The sequence below is a fragment of the Chrysoperla carnea genome, chromosome 3 (genome assembly GCF_905475395.1).
Source record: "Chrysoperla carnea chromosome 3, inChrCarn1.1, whole genome shotgun sequence".
Taxonomy (NCBI): domain Eukaryota; kingdom Metazoa; phylum Arthropoda; class Insecta; order Neuroptera; family Chrysopidae; genus Chrysoperla; species Chrysoperla carnea.
Window position 1 is genome coordinate 3,293,953 of NC_058339.1, and position 24,100 is coordinate 3,318,052.

At 30.1% G+C, this 24,100-nt stretch overlaps 1 protein-coding gene across 2 annotated transcripts in view; it reads right to left on the bottom strand.

The window, feature by feature from the left end:
* Positions 1 to 404: 404 nt before the first annotated feature.
* The window catches only part of LOC123294918 (ribonuclease Z, mitochondrial), a 28,333-nt gene continuing 4,637 nt past the window's right edge, over positions 405 to 24,100 (bottom strand). For both annotated transcript variants that reach the window (XM_044876112.1, XM_044876113.1), the window contains exons 4-12: positions 22,976 to 23,372; positions 21,049 to 21,266; positions 19,866 to 19,977; positions 18,760 to 18,972; positions 17,638 to 17,953; positions 11,974 to 12,163; positions 9,018 to 9,241; positions 5,987 to 6,192; positions 405 to 465 (exon numbers count right to left, since the gene is read on the bottom strand). In XM_044876112.1, coding sequence (XP_044732047.1) covers positions 432 to 465; positions 5,987 to 6,192; positions 9,018 to 9,241; positions 11,974 to 12,163; positions 17,638 to 17,953; positions 18,760 to 18,972; positions 19,866 to 19,977; positions 21,049 to 21,266; positions 22,976 to 23,372 — 1,910 coding nt within the window. In that variant the 3' untranslated portion in view covers positions 405 to 431. The remainder of the gene's footprint in view (positions 466 to 5,986; positions 6,193 to 9,017; positions 9,242 to 11,973; positions 12,164 to 17,637; positions 17,954 to 18,759; positions 18,973 to 19,865; positions 19,978 to 21,048; positions 21,267 to 22,975; positions 23,373 to 24,100) is intronic.

The window sequence follows — 24,100 nt, forward strand, 5'->3', positions numbered from 1 at the left end:
ATATTTATACTTCCTCTCTTAGTTTGTACAACCTCAACAGTATGTTTCCTTTTCAAAGCCAACGCACTTCTGTGTGAAAAAGCAAAGTTTCGTGTTTAGAGTTCATATCAGAACACAATTTTTAAAGAGGCGAGTATTGAGTGCACTCTTTTTAATAAAATTTACTACTTTTATAGCTAAAATTAAAATTATAGATATATTTAAAATTTAGGCAATGGCTCAACAAAACTTTTTTTTTTTTACAAGTATTCCACATAGTCCAATTAACGCGTAATCCATACCACATCGTTTTCGGGAATTAAAATCTAAAAATAGTGCTTACAGGAACGTTGCAAACCTTCATAATGTTTACAATAAAACACAAAAATTTTCAACGTCAAAAATTTATTTACACTTTTTTATTAACAAATAAATAATTAATTCGTTTATAGTTATCCCTCCAAAAGTTTTTCATGCTTGAATTCTCTGAAAAAAAAAATTACGAATTTCGTAAAAATTCTGAAATGAGTATTTGTGATGAATATATAACGATCAAAAATTAGAATGATAACAATAACTATTTGTGCGTAATTGATTGTGCTAAATTTTGTAGAATTCCTTTTTAATAGAAACAAGTGAAGGCAATAACTAACTGAGTTGAGTGTGTAAATACACTATACAGTGTGTCGCATTTAAGATAAAGACTCTCACATTTTCTTTAATTGTAGAAATATCGATTTGAAATTTTGCATAGTCATGCATGGGGATTAGTCATTTTTTTAAGATACTTAACCGAAATCTTGACATATAGGGCCGATTCTTAATATTTTGCCTAGCGTCAGAGATGATTGGAGACATCGAAAAAAACTATTAGAAAAAGTTCCTTAGAATATTTTTTTATACCCACATACCACATTTCATCACAAAATTCGTATTTTAAATTTTTCCATTATTTTGGGCTACAATAACGATTATTTGCGTCAAGTTTATTGGTGTCAACAAAAACTGGCTCGCATTTTTTGTTTTCGAGATATAAGCAAATGTTCGATTTTTCGTCTGCACTTCTTTCTGTAGAATCCAGTGGCGTCATTAAAATTTAAATAAAACCGATCGGTTTTCGAGTTCTGGTCCAAAGTTGGTTTTTTTTTTTTTTTAATAGATTTAGTTGAAACATATTTTCTTTCCTCTTTTTAACCATGTATTACTTGCTGGTTCCAGCTCACGATTTAAAATTGAGGGATTTGCAATCGTCATTCCAATAATAGAAATTTATTTCTGGATAGCGATTGAAATATTTCTGATGCAATGCACAATATAATTGTTAATAAATTAAATAAAACTTTCTAACATATATATTTCTTGGAATTTTATTCATAACGTCCTAGAAACGGATATAAAAAAACCCAAACTAATCTAGAAAATTATTTTTTTCGATTTTTCTCTATTTCATGCTTATGGGCCAAAAGCGACCCAGCATGTAATACAGGGTTAAAAAGAGGAAACAAAATCTGTTTAACTAAGCCATAGCCACCTATGCTTTCTACGTTTTATTTAAATTTTTAGACGTCACCAGATTCTACAGAAAAAAGTGTCTTTAGAATGTCAAAGTTATATGCTCTTAACTTTACAACAACGACGTTATTTGCATAAGATTAAAAGTCGAAATATTGAATTTTTGCTTATAACTCGCGAGCCAGTTTTTGTTGACGCCAATGAACTTGTCTCAAAAAAAGAGACCGAGAGAATATCCATTTTCTTTTATCTCGTATAGTTATGGGGATACTCTATTAAAACGAATCGAATTTGGCCCACTGGGTACAAAATTTACATGAAAAGTACTTATACTACAACAACACGAGGGAAATTTTTTAAATAAGAAAAGGAATCAGCTGACAAAGCACGCTTTAAACACAATAATACAAAATTTCTATAAAATAAATAAATATATCAACGCATTCTATAATCTTATTCAATGAAAATAATCAGTTGGAAATCTGATAAAAAGTTCATTTTTTAATTACCGCGGCTAGTTCAATTTTTGACTATCGCTGAGATCTTAAAAATATTCTCGGATATTATTATATTTAAGCAAGCTTTATCAATTAATATATTTGATACGAAAGAAAAATAATAAAAATTTATTTTTGAAGCTCTTTGAAAATTATTAGAGAAAAAATTAATTATTTTATGGACCAATAAAAATCTTTGTAAAATGGTTAACAAAATCGATCCAGGCCAATCAAATTAAACATTGAACGCTGCATCAAATCAGGTATTTTTGTTTTTTTAATATGTTGTTTGCAATGTAAAGTCATTGTTAAATGCAATGTTTGCAATGTAAAGGCATTGTAAAAAAAAAGTTTTCGACCTCGGCAGACGACCGGATTATGACCTTACTTCAGTTTTAGCCGATTTTGGCTCGGAAGAATTGGCTTTTTCTCAAAAATTGTAGCATCCCTGATAAAAAAATCCAATACATAAATTGGAAAATTTCCAATTAAATTCATTGGAACGAATGGGATTCAATTGGGAAAAAATTTCCAAATCATTCCAATTAATTCCATTTGAATTAATTTCCAATTCCTTTTCGTCGGATTTAATTGGAAAAAATTCAAAAAAATTATTTTTAAAAATCTGGTTTTTTTGAAAACATGAAATAATATTTTTATGCAATGTGCACATGTCTATACGTTGTTACGGTTGCCTAGATATAGAGCAAATTAAAGTAAAATTCTCGCCCATAGAACATTGTAAATATTTTGGGAGAAATATAAATTAAAAAATAATAACTTTACCGTATGAACCTTATTCGTGGTTTTTATTCAGTTAATTAGCGTTGAAAAACTAATAAAAATTTATAGTAGAATAATTAATTATGCTTTATGATAAAACATTCATTTCTTTCTTTTTAATAATTTTTAAGCGTTGTATTTTATTTAAAGAATTATAAATTAGGGAAAAATTCTTGACCGCTATCTGATTTTGGATAAATATTGACTTAATACTTCCCTCATACGCAAAAATAAAAGAAACTCCGGGAATAAGTAACTAATGATTACTTAATTAAGCTAATAGAACACAATTAGGTAAAATATTACGATAGGGTGCAGTTTCTATTATTTTTCAATAATAAATATAAATATTTATTATTGTAAAAGGAGATTAAATTTTCCACAATTTGAGTTAAACCGGTTTTCATTTTGTAAACCGTTAGATATAGAACAAAAGTTGAAATGCAAAAAATGTTTCTTATAAAAAAATAAACAACTTTCAAAAATAAACATCACAGGTTTTCAAATTTCAAAAATTTTCGAAATAGTATTTTCTAGAATTTTTTTTTATTCTTCCAGAATGTTTCACAAGACCACTAGGTGAAGCTACCTGCAAGTTTTCAACTCCCTATCTTTTATAGTTTTGGAGGAAATGGACTCCAAATTTTATTTTAATTTACGCATTCACGAGGAAACAATGATGTTTACGAAAAAAAACTTCAAATAAAAGTTGCTTATTTTTTTTATAAGGAACATATTTTACATTTAAACTTTTGTTCTATCTCTAAGAGCTTACAAGACCTTGAAAAAATAGACAAATCTTGAAAAGCTGTATCTTCGAAACTATCGGTCCTATAACTGGCTTGATATGAAATTGTTGCAAATTTTACCTCCTTTATAAAACAAATACTTCATTTTTTTATGGAAAACCAGTCCATCTAGGTTAAAATCGGTAAAAAATGAATAAAGGTCAAAATTTTCGAGATTTTTTTAATTTTTCAGCATGACCCGGTCGTTTGCCGAGGTCAAATTGAAAAATACAATATATACTTAATGTAGTTTAACAATACATCAATATCCATTAAATAGTCCAATAAAATGAACTTTTAAACTACCATTCAAACTGGAATAAATTTGAAGTATATATAGTTAAAAAATATTCAAAAGCACTTTTTTTGAAAATATCTCGAAAACATACGAAGATATGTAAAAAAGTTTTAAATAAAAAATGTAGATATCAAAATTTTCTATAAAATTATTTATGATTACTTTCGACGTTTTTGCAATTGAAACCAAGATATTTCAAATAAAAAAATCTAATTTATAGCTCCGCTGCATAAAATATGAAAAAATTTATAAAAAAATCGAAAAATGTAATTTTTTATTTATTTTTTAATAGGGTTTATTCTATTATTTTTGAAAAAGTACTTCAAAATGTTGATTTTGCTAATAAAAATTTATTTCGGAAAAACACACACGCTTTCTTGCCAAAAACTTAAATTAAATTTTAAACCTTTTTTAAATTGTCAAAAACGCGGGCATCCAATTTGATGACGTAATATCGGTATCATTATACGAAATAATATAAATATGTTTGACAGATATTGTTAGGCCCTGGACGGCGTTATCCTTAAAAACCTGGTTCTAAAACACATATATCATTCATATTATTATTAAGTAATGATATTTTAAATAACCTAATTTGAAATATTAATTCATTAAGCTAGTCAGCTAATTTATATTGGTTATTATTATTATTATTATTAAGTTACTTATGTAAATAATTGAATTAAGTTCTAATGTGTGATTTAGCAGCATGGCTCTGATTATATTTACTTGTCAGCAAAATTAATATTTAATATTTTAATTTTACGTCACAATATTTAATATTTTGACCTTTGTAATTAAAGACATTGGAAATTGATCAGAATCATACAGTAATTATTACAACTCAGAGATTCAAATGCAACTTAATTTGTAATAAAAAATACAAGTGATCAATTTAATATAACATATTTTAAAGACTCCGAATAAAATAAAAATCATACGAAATATCAATATCAGTGTTTATTTTGTAAGACTTCGTATTCATCCCCAAGAATTCTCAAAGTCTTTCCTTATCAAATATTAAGACCTTGTGGTGGCAGCAAAGATCTTTTGGTACACAACATAATTGGTGGCAGAGGTGACAACAATATATTCATAGACATCTGATTATAATAAATATAAATACTTATTATCTATGGATATATTATACCCAGCTGTCTACACTGAACTAATTGATGGTCTATGGCTCATACCGATATGACATCAAGGCTAGCCCGCGTTTTAGGTCACGTGATATACAGTTTAAAAATTACGATTTTTAATTTTAATATTTTAAAAGAAAAATGTGCTTTTATGACTCGAAATCAGAATATTTAAGTATATTTTTACATAAATTTTAACTTTTTTCAAATTTCATAATTTATTTTTGACTAACGATAATACCCTAGTGTATCTATAAAATGTAACAAGTCATCTCAGAGACATAATTTTTTTTTAATTATTTATCACTTTACTCGCAAGGGGCTACCTCCCTTGAGTCCCGTGGCAGCCTTCGATTCTATACATGCTAGAAAGATGGAATTTTCACCAATCGACTAGAAAGACAGACCCTCATCAAATCTACACGTCTCTTTGCCTTCCTAAGCTATATATTTATCGTCCTTTTTCGCTTTACTTTTATTAACTAATGTTTTTAAGCCTTTTTTTCAAGAGGCAATTCGCAAGTTGAACACTATTCACGCTCTATTTTCACTCTCAACAAATTGTTTAAAAGTAAAAAACATTTTATTGACTGCCAATCATATAGATAATAACAAATATTTATAATATACTATAAATACGAATAATTAAAAAAATTATCTGAGATGGTGCTCCATTTTATAGACACGATTTAAAAAATATCTGATGAGGAATGTTCCCCTCCCAAAATTAATCCCCCGTAAATTTTTTTTTTCTCCAAAAAAATTTCCTGACCTCAAACTTCCCCACCTCAAAAAACCCCCCACCAAAAAAGCCTCTTCTCAAATTACCCCTCTCCCATTCACCTTCAACCAACCCGACCCTACATTTCCTCTTAGATATGACTTGACTAGAATGTCTGGTCGACTGGTGAAAATTCCATCTTTATAGCATGTATATAACTGAAAAATGTAATGAAGTAATGATAAATGAAGCAAGAAAAAACTTACGAATTTGAATCTTTTTCAAGTATTACACTTTCGTTGTCAGTACTAAGTTTTCGTTTCTTCTGTCTAGATAGAGAAGCTTCTCTATTTCTAATTATACGTGCTTGTCGTTTTGCTGCTTTATTTTCTAATTGCTCACAATGATCATGAAACAATACTTTAAATGCTGGGTACAATAATGGCAAGACCGGTAAATCACTCATTGTTACCTAAAATACAAATTACTTATTATTAGCAATGCGCGGTTAGGATTTTACCTGGGAATATGTTTATAAAGACCATGTTCAAAAGCATTTCTAATAGAGAATTAATGTTAAATAGATAAATAAAATATTTACAAAGATACATCTGGCTGTAGGCTTGTGGTGTATGGTGTTTGATGTCATTTAAGAGTTGGAATACAACATTATATTATAATTGATATAATTGATTAATCATTACATATGTTGAATGCATTGCAAATATTTAGTTGTGTGTTTTAATGGTATTACTGTATTTCAACAATGGCTTATTACAATACTAGAAAAAGTGAAAATTATTAAACGGTACTTTGAGAGTAATGTGCCAATTTATTTATTGTGGCATTTGAAGATAGGTAATCGTCAAGCTTTCGAACAGTTACTCATATGATTAGTTGTTTTGAAAAATAGGGTTGTAAACCTAGTTGCAAAGACTGCCACAAAGATAAAGATGATGAAACCTAAAAAAAAAAAATGAAAAGAGAAGTATAGCAGTTTGTAGTTTATTATTTATTGACGATAAAAAGTCGACAAGATAGGTTGGTGAAGAACTGGGCTTAAGCAACTCTATAGCTGTAATAATTTGGAAGCGGAACAATTTAAAATATTTTAAGTAAAGAAAAACCCAAGAGATTCTGGTTAAGGACCCTTGTCACGGGATGGAGTTTTGAGAAGCTGCGATAGAAAAGTTGAATCGAGAAGATAATTTCATTAGAAATATTTATTCACTGATGATCTTATCCATTACATGACAAATCGGCATTGATGTATCAGTATCCGAACTCAGTTTCCACAGAAACTGAATGTCTGGGTTTGAATATTGAATGACCATATTATAGGACCATTGTACATTGTCGGATCTTTAGATTCTGAAAAATATGAGTTTGTTATACAAAATTCCAACGTTCCAACAAGATGGTTACCCTGCACATAATACCATAATAGTAAGGCTGTTCTTGGAAAAAACTTTTGGAACCTTCAAGTGATCAGCCGGATCGCCAGATCTATCTTCTAAAGACTATTTTTGTTTGGTGTTCTCAAAATACAGATCTATTCGCTGCTGAATAGGTCTGGAAATTTGAAACAATTCAGGCAAAGAATTTTTAAAAAAATTGGGCGAATATTTCTCCTCAAGTGCTAGAAAATACCCGGGTAGATTTCTACAATCGACGGGGATATTGTTTAGCAAATAATGTGAAGAATATTCGAACCGTGAGTTTAACTTTTTTTTGTAGGAATTCTATTTTATTATATTATTTTGTTTATGTGAATTGTTGTATAATAGAGGAAATAAAACCGAAAAAACCGTCTAACTAAGGAATCGACTTCTCGTTAGTAGATTTTTATGAGAGTCAGTGGATAATGTTTGCCAATTTACCCCCTTAGGATGAGACGGAAGTACCATACTTATCTTCCTTATTCCTTTATCAAATTCGCTGATTCACTCCTAATTTCAAGCTTATCAAGCTTATTATGTCTAGGTTTGATGAAAAATATACTGACGGTAAATGTACCGCTTAGGAAAAAACACGCTAAACAAATAATTCGAACGAAAAAAATATCGTAAATTTAAATAATAAGTTTATTAGGAAAACATGTGAGCTAGTTCTCTTTATTTTACATTTAAAAACGTATTGTATTCGATAATATCGGCAATTCCCAGCACCGTTTTCGAGATATAAGCATTTGAAAAAAAAATGTAGATTTTCGCCGAAAACTCGTTATTGACGAAAATAAAGATTATTTTGTGGTTCCGGTCAAAAATTTAATTTGAAAGCCATTAGATCTTACATTTTGGACGATTATTTTTTACTCGTGATAATTTTCACCAAACTTCATCATTTTCGATATATAAGCGTTTGAATAAATAAAATATAATTTAATTATAAAATTTTAAATTTAAAATATAATAAAATATAATTTATTTTTATAATATAATTTATAATTTATATAATTTTATTATTTATAGCTGAAATTAAGGTTTCGAGTCGCGTTTTTTTTTTTTTTTTTTTTGTAAACTGTTATAATTCGAAAAAGGTGAGATAAAGTAAAAAATATCATGTAAAATATCATGGATAAAGTAAAAACGCTTATATATCAAAAACGGTGAAGTTTGTTAAAAATATCAAAAAGTGTTTAGAATTGTTCAAAATACATAGTCATATAGTTATTACATCAAATTTTTGACCAGAACCATAAAATAGTCATTATTTTCACCAATAATGAATTTTCGGCATAAATTCATATTTTATTGTTTTTAAACGCTTATATAAAGTTGGTAAAACTTGTTACGAGTCAAAAAATACTAGAATTGTCCAAAATATAATATCTAATGGCTTTCAAATTAAATTTTTGACCGGATCCAAAAAATTATATATATTTTCGTCAATAACGAGTTTTCGGTGAAAATACGCATTTTTTTTCTTTCAAATGTTTATATCTCGAAAGCGGTGAAGTTAGTTAAAAAATGCCAGAAATCAAAAAAGTCTAGGAATTTTCCATAATCCAATAGCTTTTTAAATGTAAAATAAAGAGAATGTGGTATCCGGAAGTAGGGTTCTTCTGCCCTACTCTACGGAGGTAAATCGATAAAGCACAAGTTCACATGAATCTGACTTTGTGAAGTACACTCAGACAAACATCTTCCAACGACTCCCTTAAAAATCTACTAACGAGGAGTCGATTCCTGGGTCAAATGCTTCACTTCCACAGTAATAGCATTGATTCTCTATTAGCAATGTTTTCTAACACAATCGATATACTCTAAGCACAAAATCTGTTGTTAATTTACTTACTTTCATATTGTCGAATGCAATGCCAACATTATTGTCCATATCGTCAGGAATACGAGGCACTCGAGCGTATCTTTGACTGAAATGTGTTAATATTATATACTTAGCATTCATTTGCTTTCCAATATCTAACGCTTGTGATGTGGTTGAATGCATTTTTATTCTTGCTTCATGGTGTAGTTCATCTTCCATTGTAGCTTCGTGTATTAATAAAAAGCTGTCTTGTCCTAAATTATGAAAATATTTTAAAAACATTGCACAAAAGTTTAAGTGGCCAGTGGACTAATAGAAAAATAAAGTGGTCAACGGCAATACATCCAGCTAAATAATATTTTACTCTACATCATATAGTCGAATAATCAAGTTATAAGAGCCTAAACGGCCGAGCGGTCTTAGGCGCTAGTCCTAGAATGTTGGACTATTTAGATTTAGGTTGCGGGTTCGAATCCAGGCAGCGGCAGTGTGAACAATTTATAATAGGGTTTTCCACTATTTTTGAAAAAGTACTTCAAAATGTTGATTTTGCTAATAAAAAGTCACCAAAAATTTATTTCGGAAAAATACACTCTTTCTTGCCAAAAACTTAAATTAAATTTTAAACCTTTTTTAAACTGCCAAAAACGGGGGCATCCAATTTGATGACGTAATATGGGTATCACTATACGAAATAACACAAATAAGTATGACAGATATATTCATAGACATCTGATTATAATAAATATAAATAATTATTATTTATGTACATATTATACGCAGCTGTCTACACTGAACTAACTGATGGTCTATGACTCATACCGCTATGATATCACAGCAGAGCTTACCCGCGTTTTAGGCCACGTGATGTTCAGTTTAAAAATTGCGATTTTTAATTTAAATATTTTAAAAGAAAAATGTGCTTTTATGACTCGAAATCAGAATATTTAAATATATTTTTACATAAATTTTAACCTTTTTTCAAATTTCATTATTTATTTTTGACTAACGATAATACCCTATTAATGGGAGTGCAGAATTGATCACATTGTCGTCGCTTGGATAAGAACGAAGTAACCGACTCCACCCACATCAAAAATGTAATTGTAAATATGTTTGTAATTGAATAAATAAAGATTAACAAATAATGATATGGGTGGCCTCTGTGATAAGGCATAATTATGTTATAAAAACGGAGGTTAAACCCCTATTATTTCTATCAAGTTAGGTGAAATTTACTGAAATTTTGGATTATATTTGAAGCCTTCTAGGCTGAAGTTTTTTCGCTCGCGATGAAATGCTAACCGCAAATTCTTGATTTTTTCCCCTTCTTTACTGTAAAATTTCTATTTAAATAAATTAACAATAGTAAATAAACAATTAATTTTTATCTCCATCACTGTACTATAACCATATTTATTGTTTTTAATTCTTTTATCTTTGCATTCGGCAATTTTATTATTCCATAATTCGAGAGAATTATAGTAATCTTCTATAAAAGATGTAGTTTTTTCGTTTGTACATTCCATGTTACATGCTACAAGCCGCACCGATCCGTTCACTGATGGAAAGACGGCGACACTGTTTTCTATGCAGATATAGATCTATGACCAAGCGTAGTTTTAATGAATTATTTCGGAAAACAGACAATTTCAAAGGTGTTACCAAGCATCGCGTCCTCAATCGTAAGCATATTCCGCACTCTCAAACGGGCGGGTTTTGACCGCAATTGAGTGCCAAAGATGTAGGATAGTCTGTTTCTGTTTCATCATGAAACTGATTTCAGAATGGCTGAAAATCTACGCACATGAAGTATTGTGCGTACAAATAAAAAAAAAACATATTTCCCGCAATGTAGGTTAGGGGATTTAGACAGCCCGCAACAGAAAATTCTTTACTCTATAATTCAAATTGTTCACAATTCTATTTTTATATACAAAATGTCTCAAACTAACCCATTTCTGACCTTTCTGAAAAAAATACATAAGGCCTTCTTGATTTTGTCACTCTTCATATGAGCAGATTATCACCATTACTCTCATTAGTTTCCCGATGATGCAGAATCGACATATTTACCGTTGCTGGCTAGCTACGGGCTAACTAACCCCCCCCCACTGCCATTGCAGGCGATTTCACACTGACTATATTTTTTTGAGTATCTGTCGCACAATGGAGTACTTATATCAAATTTCTGGACAAAATATAATGACGGAATTTTTTTTTCTGCATCTGAGCCACTATTTTTGTCTTATCTATGGTTACTTTTGTTTCCATATAACGTGATTTTGGAATTATAAGTTACAACTGATTGCTATACCAAAATTTTGTGCGTAGCATCCATATTTTCAAGCGTTACAAACTTGGGACTAAACTTAGTATACCTTGCATATTACATATATGAATGGTTAAAAAAATACCTTTTTTAACAGCAAATATGAATCATAAATATTTAATTATATTGATAGAAACATTAACATGAAATGCTAATAAATAAAGCGCAAACTTTCGTCTTGAATATAAAAAAAATCCTTACTTAATTGCAATAACAAACATTACAAACGTAATTTGAATGACACGGTAAATCGAGAGCGACAACAATAATAACATGAATCCGTAAGAGCACTTAAATTGCGGCTGACAAAACAGGCGAGGGGGGAGATTGAGATAACTCAAGTGGCGTGTTTGTGATGGAGTGGTTATCTAACTACACCAAAAAATTACTTTCAATCCAAAACAATAGAGTTGAGTTTTCCGACTTTTGTCCAGAAATTTGATATAAATACTCCACCGTGTGTCGATTAAAACCAGTTTTAAGCTTTCTGGAGTCAGTTCAAAATCGTCCACTTTAATAATGCGGAATACGCCTACGATTGAGGACGCGATGCTGGTTAACGCCTACTAAATTTTCAGCCTTCTTAAAATGACTCAGTAAAACTACGCTTGACTGCACACCGAATAGTATTGATATTAGCGTTATTAGACATACCTAATTGAACCAAAGCATCACAAGGCATCGTATCTCCAGAATATGTAATTTTATGACCACTTAATGTTGTAATTGCTACACCAAATGCGTTAGGACAGTGTTTCACAACTGTGGTGTCAATACTCTTCAATTGTATATTTTGTAATACTTCATTGAAATATTGATCGGTGCATGTATGTTTATCTAACGTCTATTAACAAAAAGTACTTTTTAATTATTGATGCATTAATACCACAGCTTTATAAATTTAGTGCTATACAAATCAGTGCTATACGAAATGAAGCATTTAAGGTCGCAATTCTAAAGAATAATATGATTTTTTATGGAGTGGGTACAACAAAATCATATTTAATAGAAAATGTGCTTTTACCATGTGCACGCTTGCTTAGAAGTTAGCTCAAGTTAATTCTGCAGAAAAAATCATGAAATTTGAGAAAAGAGCCATTGGACTTCATATTTTGGACTAATTCTTAGCATTTTTGTCACGTGACATTTTATCGTAAGCTCACTGTTATTGAGCAAAAAGTGATTGGAAAAGGAAATTAATTTTGAGGGAAATTTGATATTGTGCATATAAACTATTATTGTGTGGATTCAATCAAATATTTGATTTGAAACTTATTGTATCTCATATTTTTGACCATTTTAAACAATTTTAATAATCTCAATTTTAGTAACAAATAATCTCAATGCTAACCCATAGGTATATATTTTAAACATACAGTACATGTCATATTTGAGAGTTACAATAATTTGGCTATTTTTTCTTTAAATTCAGAACTATTTTCCTAAAATCCCGATTATATTAATGACAAAGTTGCGTTCGTCGCTCGAGGTCACAAACTTGGATTATATTCATTGGGACAACATCATAAACAACTCTGCTAAAAATCAGAACTACCGGATTTGACGTTAGCTCTGATGTATAAAGTTACGTCGATAAATTTTGAAAGGCGTTATCTCGGAAAGTATTGGGTCTATAAGCCCATTCTCGGCGCATATTGTAAAAAATTTAGTCCGCTCTGAAAAGTTTTTATCAAAAAACTAGTCCTTTAGGGTTATAATCGCCAAAATCCAAAATTTTCACGGTTTTTTCGATTTTTGACAAGGTTGCATTCGGCGCTCGAAGTCACAAACTTAGATTATTCATTGGAATAACATCATAAACAAGTCTGCAAAAAATCTGAACTGCCGGATTTGGTGCAGACTGTAATGTATAAAGTTACTGTAATACTATGAATTATGACTATTTTATTCTTTAAAAAAATTGAAAACTGTGCATATATTTTAGTTGTGTAAAACAATCCCTTCGAGTTTTATGGAAGGGATATAAGTGAGATTAAGAGAGGTGGAGGCTATAAAGCAGTGGTATTTACTTTTAAGCCCAGTGCAACGGGCGGGTATGACGCTAGTTTTTTTTTATAAATTAGTAGAGTTTAAAAAACCAACACAATTATGGCGGCCGGAAAGCCATTTATTGGTTTTCGAAATTTTGAAATTTTTCTAATTTATTTCTTGATTTTTTTTTCGTTTTTCGAGAATATTTGAAACCACTAGTTGAAGCTACCTGCAAATTTTCAACTCCCTATCTTTAATAGTTTGGAGAAAATGAACACCAAACTTTTGCAATAATTTGCGCTATTACGGGTAAACAGTGACGTTTACGAAAAAATGTTTCAAACAAAAGTTGTTTTTTTTTTTTACAAGAAACATTTTTTATATTTAAACTTTTGTTCTATCTATAACGGTTTACAAGTTGGGTCCTACGAACCCGAGACCCAGTTGACCTATGATGCTCATTTACGAACTTGACCTCACTTTTTACGTCCTAAGTACGCTGTAAAAATTTCAACTCGATATCTTTTTTCGTTTTTGAGTTATCGTGTCCACAGACGGACGGACAACCGGAAATGGACTAATTAGGTGATTTAGTGAACACCTATGAAAAAATTTTTTCCTAGCATCATTATTTTTAAGCGTTACAAACTTGGGGCTAAACTTAATATACTATGTATATTTCATATATCTTAATATACTATGTATATTTCATATATCCGTATAACCCGGATCCAAGATCCAATTAACCTATTTTGCTAATTTACGAACTTAGCCTCACTTTTTACGTCCTCACGCTATAAAAATTTCAACATGATATCTCTTTTCGTTTTTTTTTTTTGGTTATTGTGATGGCGGGCGGACGAACAAACTACTGAAAATGGACTTTATGAACATCTATATCAAAATTTTGTTCGCAGCATCAATATTTTTAAGCATTACAAACTTGGAAAACTGAGTATTCGCTCCGAGCGTGAATTTCGTTTCCATGACAACGATACACTACTTTAATTATAGAATTAATGGATGCATATATAATTGTGTGGATTGCATTGAAAACTTACATTTAAAATTTAATATTCTTGTTTCACAAATTTAAATAAATAATTACGATAATTAACATTTGAAAAATAATATTTGTACAATTTGATTTCTTATTTTCACAATTTTTAATGCATTAAGTTTAATTAATTAGTGTTTTTCAATCATTTTAATTTGACAGTTTCTATATCATTAACATGTAAAGAATTGCAAATTAGTCATAACAGCCCACTTTATCTCCAAAATTTTTCACTTAAAGCGCTGGCATCGATTTTATTATCCCTACCATGACTACGCACACAACGAATACCTTGATATATATTTCATATATACACATTTATATAACAAAATTTTCGAGATTTAAGCGCTGTACGCTTTTTTTTTTTTTTAAATACTTTAAACTTGAAACGGTGAGGTTAGGTGAAGAAAGACAAGACCCAAAGAGTGCTTAGTGTGTTTTTTAAACTCTACTAATTTATTAAAAAAAAAACTAGCGTCATACCCGCCCGTTGCACTGGGCTTAAAAGTAAATACCACTGCTTTATAGCCTCCACCTCTCTTAATCTCACTTATATCCCTTCCATAAAACTCGAAGGGATTGTTTTACACAACTAAGATATATACACAGTTTTCAATTTTTTTAAAGAATAAAATAGTCATAATTCATAGTATTACAGTAATTTCATACATTACAGTCTGCACCAAATTCGGCAGTTCAGATTTTTTGCAGACTTGTTAGAATAATACAAAATATAAATTTAAATCGTTTTTAAAACAAATTTTTAATTACAATCATACAATTATCGGCAATTTTGTTAATGACAAAATTTTAGCTTGAAAATGTGAATTTTTTTTATAACACTGATATCTCAAAAACGGAGGTGAGGGAAAAAAAGATAAGGCATAAAAATTGTTTAAAATCGTCCAAAATATGAAATACAATAAGTTTCAAATAAAATATTTTTTAGAATCAATGCAATAATCGTTAATTTCGACAATATCACATTGTCATCAAAATTAATTTATGACAGTGAGTTTAGAATAAAATGTTACGAGACAAAAAATGCTTAGAATAACCTAAAATATAAGGTCAAATGGCTGTTATCTCAAATTTAATTATTTTTCAGCAGAATTAGCTTGGGCGAATTTATAAGCGCGTGTGAGCGCATGGTATTCTAATGAATATGACTTTGTTTTACAAACTCATACGAACGAATTTATGTTTGAGTCTCATAAAAAATCATTTTGTTTCATAGAATTGGAACCTTTATATGGCTTCAAACCAATTCAGATCAAAATCCAGACATTTAGTTAAAATGTCGATTTGAAGATTTTCTGATTGGACTATCAGACTAATAGACTACAAACCTATGCTAAAATTTTTCGGGTGAAATGACTCACCAGGGATCATGTTGAAAAAGATGCTCCTATATGTAAAAGTAAGTTTAAGAACCACGTCTCACCTCTGCACCAGCAAATATGTACAGCGTTGCTGGATAATGACTCTGCATAAATATTCGAAGAAATTACATAAATGCCGTACAGAAATAAATACGATAACTCCGGTACCGGAAGTTAAAAAAAATTTTTCATCTCCAGTCAACTTCGGAAGTCCCACGTGATTTATTTCTGTATGGCATTTATGTAATTTGCTTCGAATGCTTATGCAGAGTTTGTATCCTGCAGCGTCGTACATATTTGCTGGTGCAAGGGTGAGAAATCAAGGAATGTGCCATTGATATTCTCACTTGTACTGCGCAAAACTAACGCCATGGTGTCGTTTACATATAGGAGCATCTTTTAATAAAACGAAAAATATATCTAATTGTTTCACTTATTTAAAAGCATCATCAGACAATAAAAAGTTAAATTCTAATCACAGATATTTATACTAAAGCTGCGTCATTTAAAATTTCCAAAAAAGGGAATAAATATTAAAATATTTAGACAAAAACAACACAGATATAAAATCAATAAATACAGTCAAAAACGTATGATAGCATTTTTTGGTATAACAGTAAAACCTGCCTAACGCAGAAAAAACAGTGAAGTCAAACAGTTTGGCTTTGACGGATCAGACAGGCAATTGGACAACTTTGTAACATTCATCAACACCTTGAATCAAGGAATACAATTTAGGAAAGGGAAACCAAAAACGAAATTTGTTTCTTGGACTTTGGAAAATTTCAAAAAGAAATCAAAAATTAAAATTTGATATATACCGCAAACGCACACAGATATAAATATACCAACGGACTCTTTGCACTCAACAAATCACAAGTTGGCAGCTTATATAATGCTTCGGTACATCGAGCACCCAGTATTCCAATTTCGGAGGAAAATCTCCAAAAAAAATTTAAAACAATCAAAAGTATAGCCTCCAATAATGGATTCTTAAATAGTGTTATAGATAAATGTATCCAGAAGAAAGAAGTCAGTCCTCTCTTCCTTTCCATACGTTAACCTACTATGGACGTGTCTGGGTAAAAAACTCCAAAATTGTAAACAAAAACAAAATAAAATGGACAAATGTGGAATTTATAAGCTATCTTATTCTCAGTGTGATGGAGTTTACATAGAACAGACCGGAAGAAGCTTTCAGATTCGAAAACGCGAACATCTTAACTCCTAAACAAAACAAAAAACGGATTCAACCTTTGCAACGCATTTAAGAAATTCGAATTACGCTCCTAACATGAATCTGGAAGTATTTCATGTGGTCCAGAAGAACGACCAAACAGACCTTATTTTGTCGTCATTGTTCAGTGTCTTGTGATTATTTAAAATAATGTGATATTTAAATTTTATTCAAGTTTTTTAACCGTTTTTTTTTAACATTTTAGTTTTAGATATAAAAAAATTTTTTACCGGTTTTTTTCTGTGTTAGACAGGTTTTACTGTCTTTTTATACCAACAAATTTTATCATACGATTTTAACTATATTTATTGATTTTATATCTTTGTTGTATAAATATTTGTTGTATAAATATCTGTGATTAGAATTTAGCTTTTTATTATCTGATGATGCTTTTAAATGAGTGAAACAATTGTAACCTTAAAAAAACCCTTAAAATAAATCGTGGAAGATTGCAAATAAATTTGTTAAAACAATGATATATTTTCGTTTTATTAAAAATGAACTTTCACAAAGTAAAGCTCAAACTAATTAATTTAGGATCATCTTTCTCAACATGATTCCCGGCGGGTCATTTCTCTGGAATAATTTTAGCATGAGCTTGTGGTTTATAAATCAGATTTAATCTGTATGTTTGATGTGTGAATACTTACAAGACTTGCATTTGAAATTAAAACAAATTCATTTGAAATAGATTCAAATCGTTGATGGTACATATTTAACCACCACATGATTTGTTTTGGAGCAAATAAATATATTGGATCGTATGAATTGTGATTCGATGCATTTAACAGTTGTCGACGTCCAGTTAAAAATCCAACTAGCCCAATATGATGATCTGCATGTAAATGTGACACATAAATTGCTTTTATATTTTTTAAAATTTCTATTACATCCCTTTTGCCAAAAAATCGTACCAATTGACCAAATGTTCCTTCACCACAATCCAAAAGTATATAATTGTCCTCACTAAAATATAAATAAAAAAACATTCAATTAATAATTATCAGTTTTTTAAGTTTTAGGATTGGTTATTTTAATGTAATCCATTCAATTTAGGTAACCAAAATGTGAAAAAATGCTTTAAATTCTAGTTGAGTAGTACTCAAAGAGAGAACCGATATATCAGACTGACTAACAAAATATATAGTATAGGGTGTCAGACTCAAAATGCCATAATATAAAATACATACTGACCAATACTCTAGTATACGAGGAGAAAAAAAGACTAAATCTCTAAATTTTGACCAATAGCACCGATTTCGATGAAAATTTGGGATTAAGCTTTGTTCATCCTCTAGATTAAAAGTTATATGGCGCCGATTGCCAGTGGCGTGCACAGAGTTTTTAGACAAGGTAGGCAGAAATTTTTAAAAGCTACTATATAATCAAAAATTCTGCATGTTGGTTTTGGTTCATCGTTATGGTGAGTAAATAATGATATAGGTATTTGTAACCACAAATATCCATAGATTGGCTGATCTTTAAAGATTAGAGTTCTAGTTATGGAGGTTTCTCACTTATCCAAGTTCCAATGTATTTTATTCTTTTTTGTTTCATCTTTTTTGTCAAATGATCACCCTATTTATATTGTATGACTGGCCTAAGCATCCGTCAGCCAGTTCATTAAATTTTGTAATAGACGCTACGGCTGATTATCCTTCAGGCCGCAAAGTTGAACGGCACTGTTTATTAAAACGGCTAGTCTGTTCATTGAATGGCTAATTAAGATAGTTGACTGTGACAATTAGTAAATAATTTAATTTAAGTCTTACCTATTTTTAATTAAAATTCCACTTGTATTCCTAGTTTTATTAGGAATACAGGAACCAGTTCCTAAAAATAATACATATGGGTTTTCTATTTTAGGTTTTTTCAGTCGAAGTAAAGCTAAATTTGTTTTTAAGTCATCCAATATATCTATAAATCCCTCTGTATTTCTTGCTTCAGCTACATCTTCTTCAGTCGTGTTTTTAATTTCATTAGACCTAAAAAAAAAAAATGTAAAAAAATTACATGCGAAAAAGTGTACATTTTAATAATCTGGCTATTTAAGGTTGTCTCAAGGAGGCTTTCAAAGTTGCAATAAAAAAACGTTACTTGTAATAACTTGAGGGCAGTCAAATTTTTTTTATTTTAAAAGAAAAATTCAAGGAAAACGAAAAAAAATATAATCAAACGATTGACCCGCAAGTCGCAGTCATAAATCTCAAAATTATGGAGTGCTTGGGAGTTTTGTCCTAGGATTTCCGTAATAGTGAATGAATTTTTATGGTTGAAGGGGGATTGTGTTTTTAATAGGATAAAATGCAAAGTTTACCACTTTTTTGTGTTCTTGATTTTTCGATTAAAAAAAATCCATATTTGAGCATATAATTCTATTTTAAATAGTATGTATATCCTGTATATATGAAGTATATAACAAGGTAAGAAAAAGTAAAAAATCAGAAGTTTTCATAGCTTGCTCAGAACGTACAAAGTGGGTACGCGTTCGTAAAGTTTAATTGAGTATCTTTTAAACCGTTAGAGATAGAACAAAAGTTTAAATGTAAAAATTGTTTCTTATAAATAAATACACAACTTTTGTTCGTAAACACTTCAACTTTTGTTGAAATTTTTTCTTAAACACCACTGTTTACTCGTGAAGGCGCAAATTAGAACAAAACTTTGGTGTTCATTTTCTACAAAACTATAAAAGATAGGGTGTTGAAAATTTGCAGGTAGCGTCAACTAGTAAATTCTTACAAAACTGTTGACCTAGCTTGACCTAGCTTCGGAATTTGATCAAATAAAGATTTTTTTCCAAAGAACATTTTCTCAAAATAATATAAAACTTGAGTGAAATCTATTTTCTATTTTAAAATAGTGAGATAAAACTTACCTATCAAGTCCTTTCTTCGGTCGAAGATGATAGCTCCATAAACTTCTAGATGGAATCATTGAACTATTAGAACTTTCTGAGAGAATTGATGTTGAATTTGATACTGTTGAATCTAAATAGTAAAACAGCTACATTATTCCTTGTACTTTCGTAAACATTTGTACAAAAGTACAATTTCAGATTATAGCCTGTGAGCTTGTGACATTAAATGGACCGTGCTCACGGGGGGTGTGGGTTTGGAGTTCAACCCTCTCCCGCTCTTATTAAGAATCTCTCTATATAAATTGGAACTAACAATATAGTCCTGTAAACGCTATCATTTATTAAACACATTCCCACTTACTATTTAGCTGTGCAAGCTATCTCAACATTTGTTGACATTTATTGATTTTTAAAACCCGAACTAAAAAAAGGAGTGTTATAAGTTTGACCGCTTTGTGTGTGTATCCGTCTGTCTGTGGCATCATAGCGCCCAAACGGATGAATCGATTATGATTTTTTTTATTTCGTTTGAAAGGTAATTTAATGGAGAGTGTTCTTACCTATGTTTCAAGTTTGAGTTTAAGGTTCCGTACCCGAAAAATTGGTCGGGGGGTTTTTAAATTTTATTTCACTTGTTATATATGTAATATGTATATAATTATATATGTAATATATATCAAGGTATATTAAGTTTAGTCCCAAGTTTGAAACGCTTAAAAATATTGATGCTACCAACAAAACTTTAATATAGGATTTCATAAAATAATCTAATTAGTCCATTTCCGGTTTCTGTCTGTCCGTCTGTGAACACGATAACTCAAAAACGAAAAAATATATCAAGGTGAAATTTTTATAACGTGCTAGTAAAATTGTTTTCCTTTGCTGTATTTTTTACAACGATAGAAACCTATTACGAAAATAATTAGCCTTCGCCCAAAATTTTTCGAATTGATTATCAAAATCCAGTAGATTTATCCAACTATATTGAATAAGCTGCCGGTTGTTCAATATAAGCGTTAAGTGGGAGTGAATAATATTGAGGGCTCGTGAATTATTCACCCAAGGAGAAAAGTCGCTCCATCGATAAACCCGATCTAGCATTGATAAATTCTGCTTTGTTTGAGAGAGGGTTTGCATTAAACCTTGATACCACAACCACCGATAATTACGGATTAGAAAAAAACTTTAAATAATACTTTACTGCTATTTAAATCGCTGTCGGTGTTTTTCGATGTGAAACTATCTGAATCAATTTCATCATTTACATTCTGAGACTTGAGTTTTGGGAATATTTCCGGATCAATTAAATTTAATTGATTTTGTGCGCTGTATATGGAAGCACTGCCTAAACATCTTCCACTTGAATTTAGTGATATATGTTGTGTACTTGGTGAAAATTTTTCCATCCACTCTTGATATCTAAAACAATTATAAGATAATTAGCACAACAAAATTAAAAAAAAAATCATGGTTATAAAGAAAAAAGTGTACCATCTTTGAAATTTTCCACAATTGTTTATTTGGTTGTAAAAACTTCGTTCCAAAAAATCGACCTCTCGGTGGGAGACAATCTACCTCAAATTACAAAACAACTATGCATCAAATAAAAAAAAAAGTTTAAATAAAAGTTCTAGCTGAAGTATTTGTGCAGATTTTCTTTTTTTTCAACTTTATAGCTTCAAAATTGACCGAGATATGCCAATTTCAAAATGGTGAATTTTTGTTCATTCAATCAAATGAAAAAGCATCCGTCTTGTAAACCGTTAGAGATAGAATAAAAGTTTAAACGTAAAAGTTATTCCTTTTAATAAAAATAAACAACTTTTGTTTGAAACATCTTTTCGTAAACAGCGCTGTTTACCCGCGAGGGCATTAATTAAGACAAAACTATGGAGTCCATTTTCTACAAAACTATAACAGATAGGGGGATACCTGCAAATTTCCAACTCCCTAAAAAAAATTTTTTTTTTCTCATTCACTCAAATGAATAAGGGTCTAATTTGTAAGCCGATAGAGATAGAACAAAAGTTTAAATGCAAAAAATGTTTTTTATAAAAACATAAACAATTTGAAAAAATATTTTTCGTAAACATCACTGTTTACCTGTGCAGGCGTCTAAAAGATACTTTCAAAAATTACGAAAATTTCGAAAGTATTTTCTAGAATTTTATTCGCTTTTCGGGAATTCACAAGACCACTAGTTGAAGCTACCTGCAATTTTCCAACTTCCCATCTGTTATAGTTTTTGAGAAAATGGATACCAAATTTTTTTCCTAATTTGCGCCCTCACGGGTAACAGTGATGTTTACGAAAAAATGTTGTTTACTTTTTTATAAGAAATAAATTTTACATTTATATTTTTGTCCTCTCTTTAACGGTTTACAAGATGGATCCTTTTTCATTTGCTTGAATGAGGAAAAATGCTCCATTTTAAAATTGGCATATCTCAATTTTGAAGCTAGAAATCCAAAAAGAAACAAAAATGTGCACAATTAAAACAGCTAGAAGTTTTATTTTATTTTTTTCATTTGAGGCATAGTTTCTTTGTAATTTATAAAAAACTGATTAAAATCCCCAACCACGCCCCAAAAAAAGGGGGGGGGTTAGGCACCCTCTGAGATATTGATTTTTTGGTACAAGGATTTTACAACCTAATAAACAACTGTGGAAAATTTTAAAAATGGAACGTTAATTAATTTTATCATCCCCAACGCTTTGTAATGAGAGTTGAAAGGGTGAGAAAAATTTTATCCCTTAATTTTTTATTATATCTAAAACTAGATTATATAGGCTGCTTTTGAATAAACTGTTGCGGATCCAGCTCTTTGAAATCTTTTAAAATTTGGTGTGTAAGAAATTGTCAGGGAAGATTTACTAAAGGTACAAAACATAAAAGATGAAGACGGTCTCTTTTTTAGCGGTCAATAATTCACTTATTGCGTTTACTATGCTTTTAAGCCTCTATGTTATATAACCTCTTTAATATTTATAGACATACTTGCAACTTAATGTTCTGTTACTAGTTTTTTACGTATAAGGAGGTGATGACCACATCAAATTTTTGCAACTTTTTCCCGTACTATTTAGTAAAATACATTATGAAATATTCTGAAAATTATTTTAGTTACCGTGGATGAGTTGTAATTTCTGGTGGCGAAAAATGAAATACAACTACAGCTAAATTATCATCCTTGGTTGCTGTTGATTGGTAATGAATCCATTCCGGTTTAGTTACAAACGAATCCAAATAATTTTCATTTGGACAATCAGCTACAATAAAAACTGGTCCAGGGTCATCTGGCGATCGTACATCATTCGAATAGACAATTGTTCCATCACTGAGTGTTATATTTTCACCATTTTTTAATTTTCCTAATAATGGTCCTGGAGGTACACCTTTTTCTACACATTTTTCTAAACTTAATTCACCTGGTCTTGATTTTAATTTACATATGTAGTTTATGACTGTATTTTGTTCCCGCCGTTCATTTGGAATATTTGGAAATTTGGGACGTGAACAGCTTCCTGTAATTAATTTTTTTTTTTTTTCAGATTAAATTTGCATTATTAGTCTAGTCAAGAAATTCAAATTGGTAAAATATAGAAATAATGGTCTTAAAAATGCTTGTGATATCTTGTTGGATTCGGCATGATGTTTAGAAAAAAATACTAGAAACGTTTTTTTTCTATCTTTAACAGTCTATAAAATGGATCCAAGACCAAATTGACCTAAGTTGCTCATTTACGAACTCGGCCTCACTTATTACGTCCTAAGCACGTTCTTATCTCTTTTCGTTTTTGAGTTATCGTGTTGACAGACGGACAGACAAACAGACAGGCAGACAGAAAACCAATAAATGGTCCGAACTATCGGACAAGACTTTATTATATTATAAAATTGATTATTCTTGTAATATTTTTATTGAAAGCTGCCAATTGTAAGAATTATTTAAAAAGAAGAAATGAGGAACAGGCTTAGGTATTTATTGGCTTAAGTAACGAGATATAAGCGAAAAACTGTATGAAGTCCGAAAATTTTGGTGTTTATGTCCCTCTTTTTCAAGTTAGCACATCTCCCTCAAGGTCGAAAACTTATTATAGACATGCTAGAGTACCCTCAAATAGCCTGTAAGAATTTCATTAACTTCGGAGTACTTTCCAGGTAGAAAGTACATGTCTACTGGAGTATGTACATTGCATCACATTACGTACAATGAAGGCTTTCAAAACCAGGCGCTTCTTTTGTAATGCAT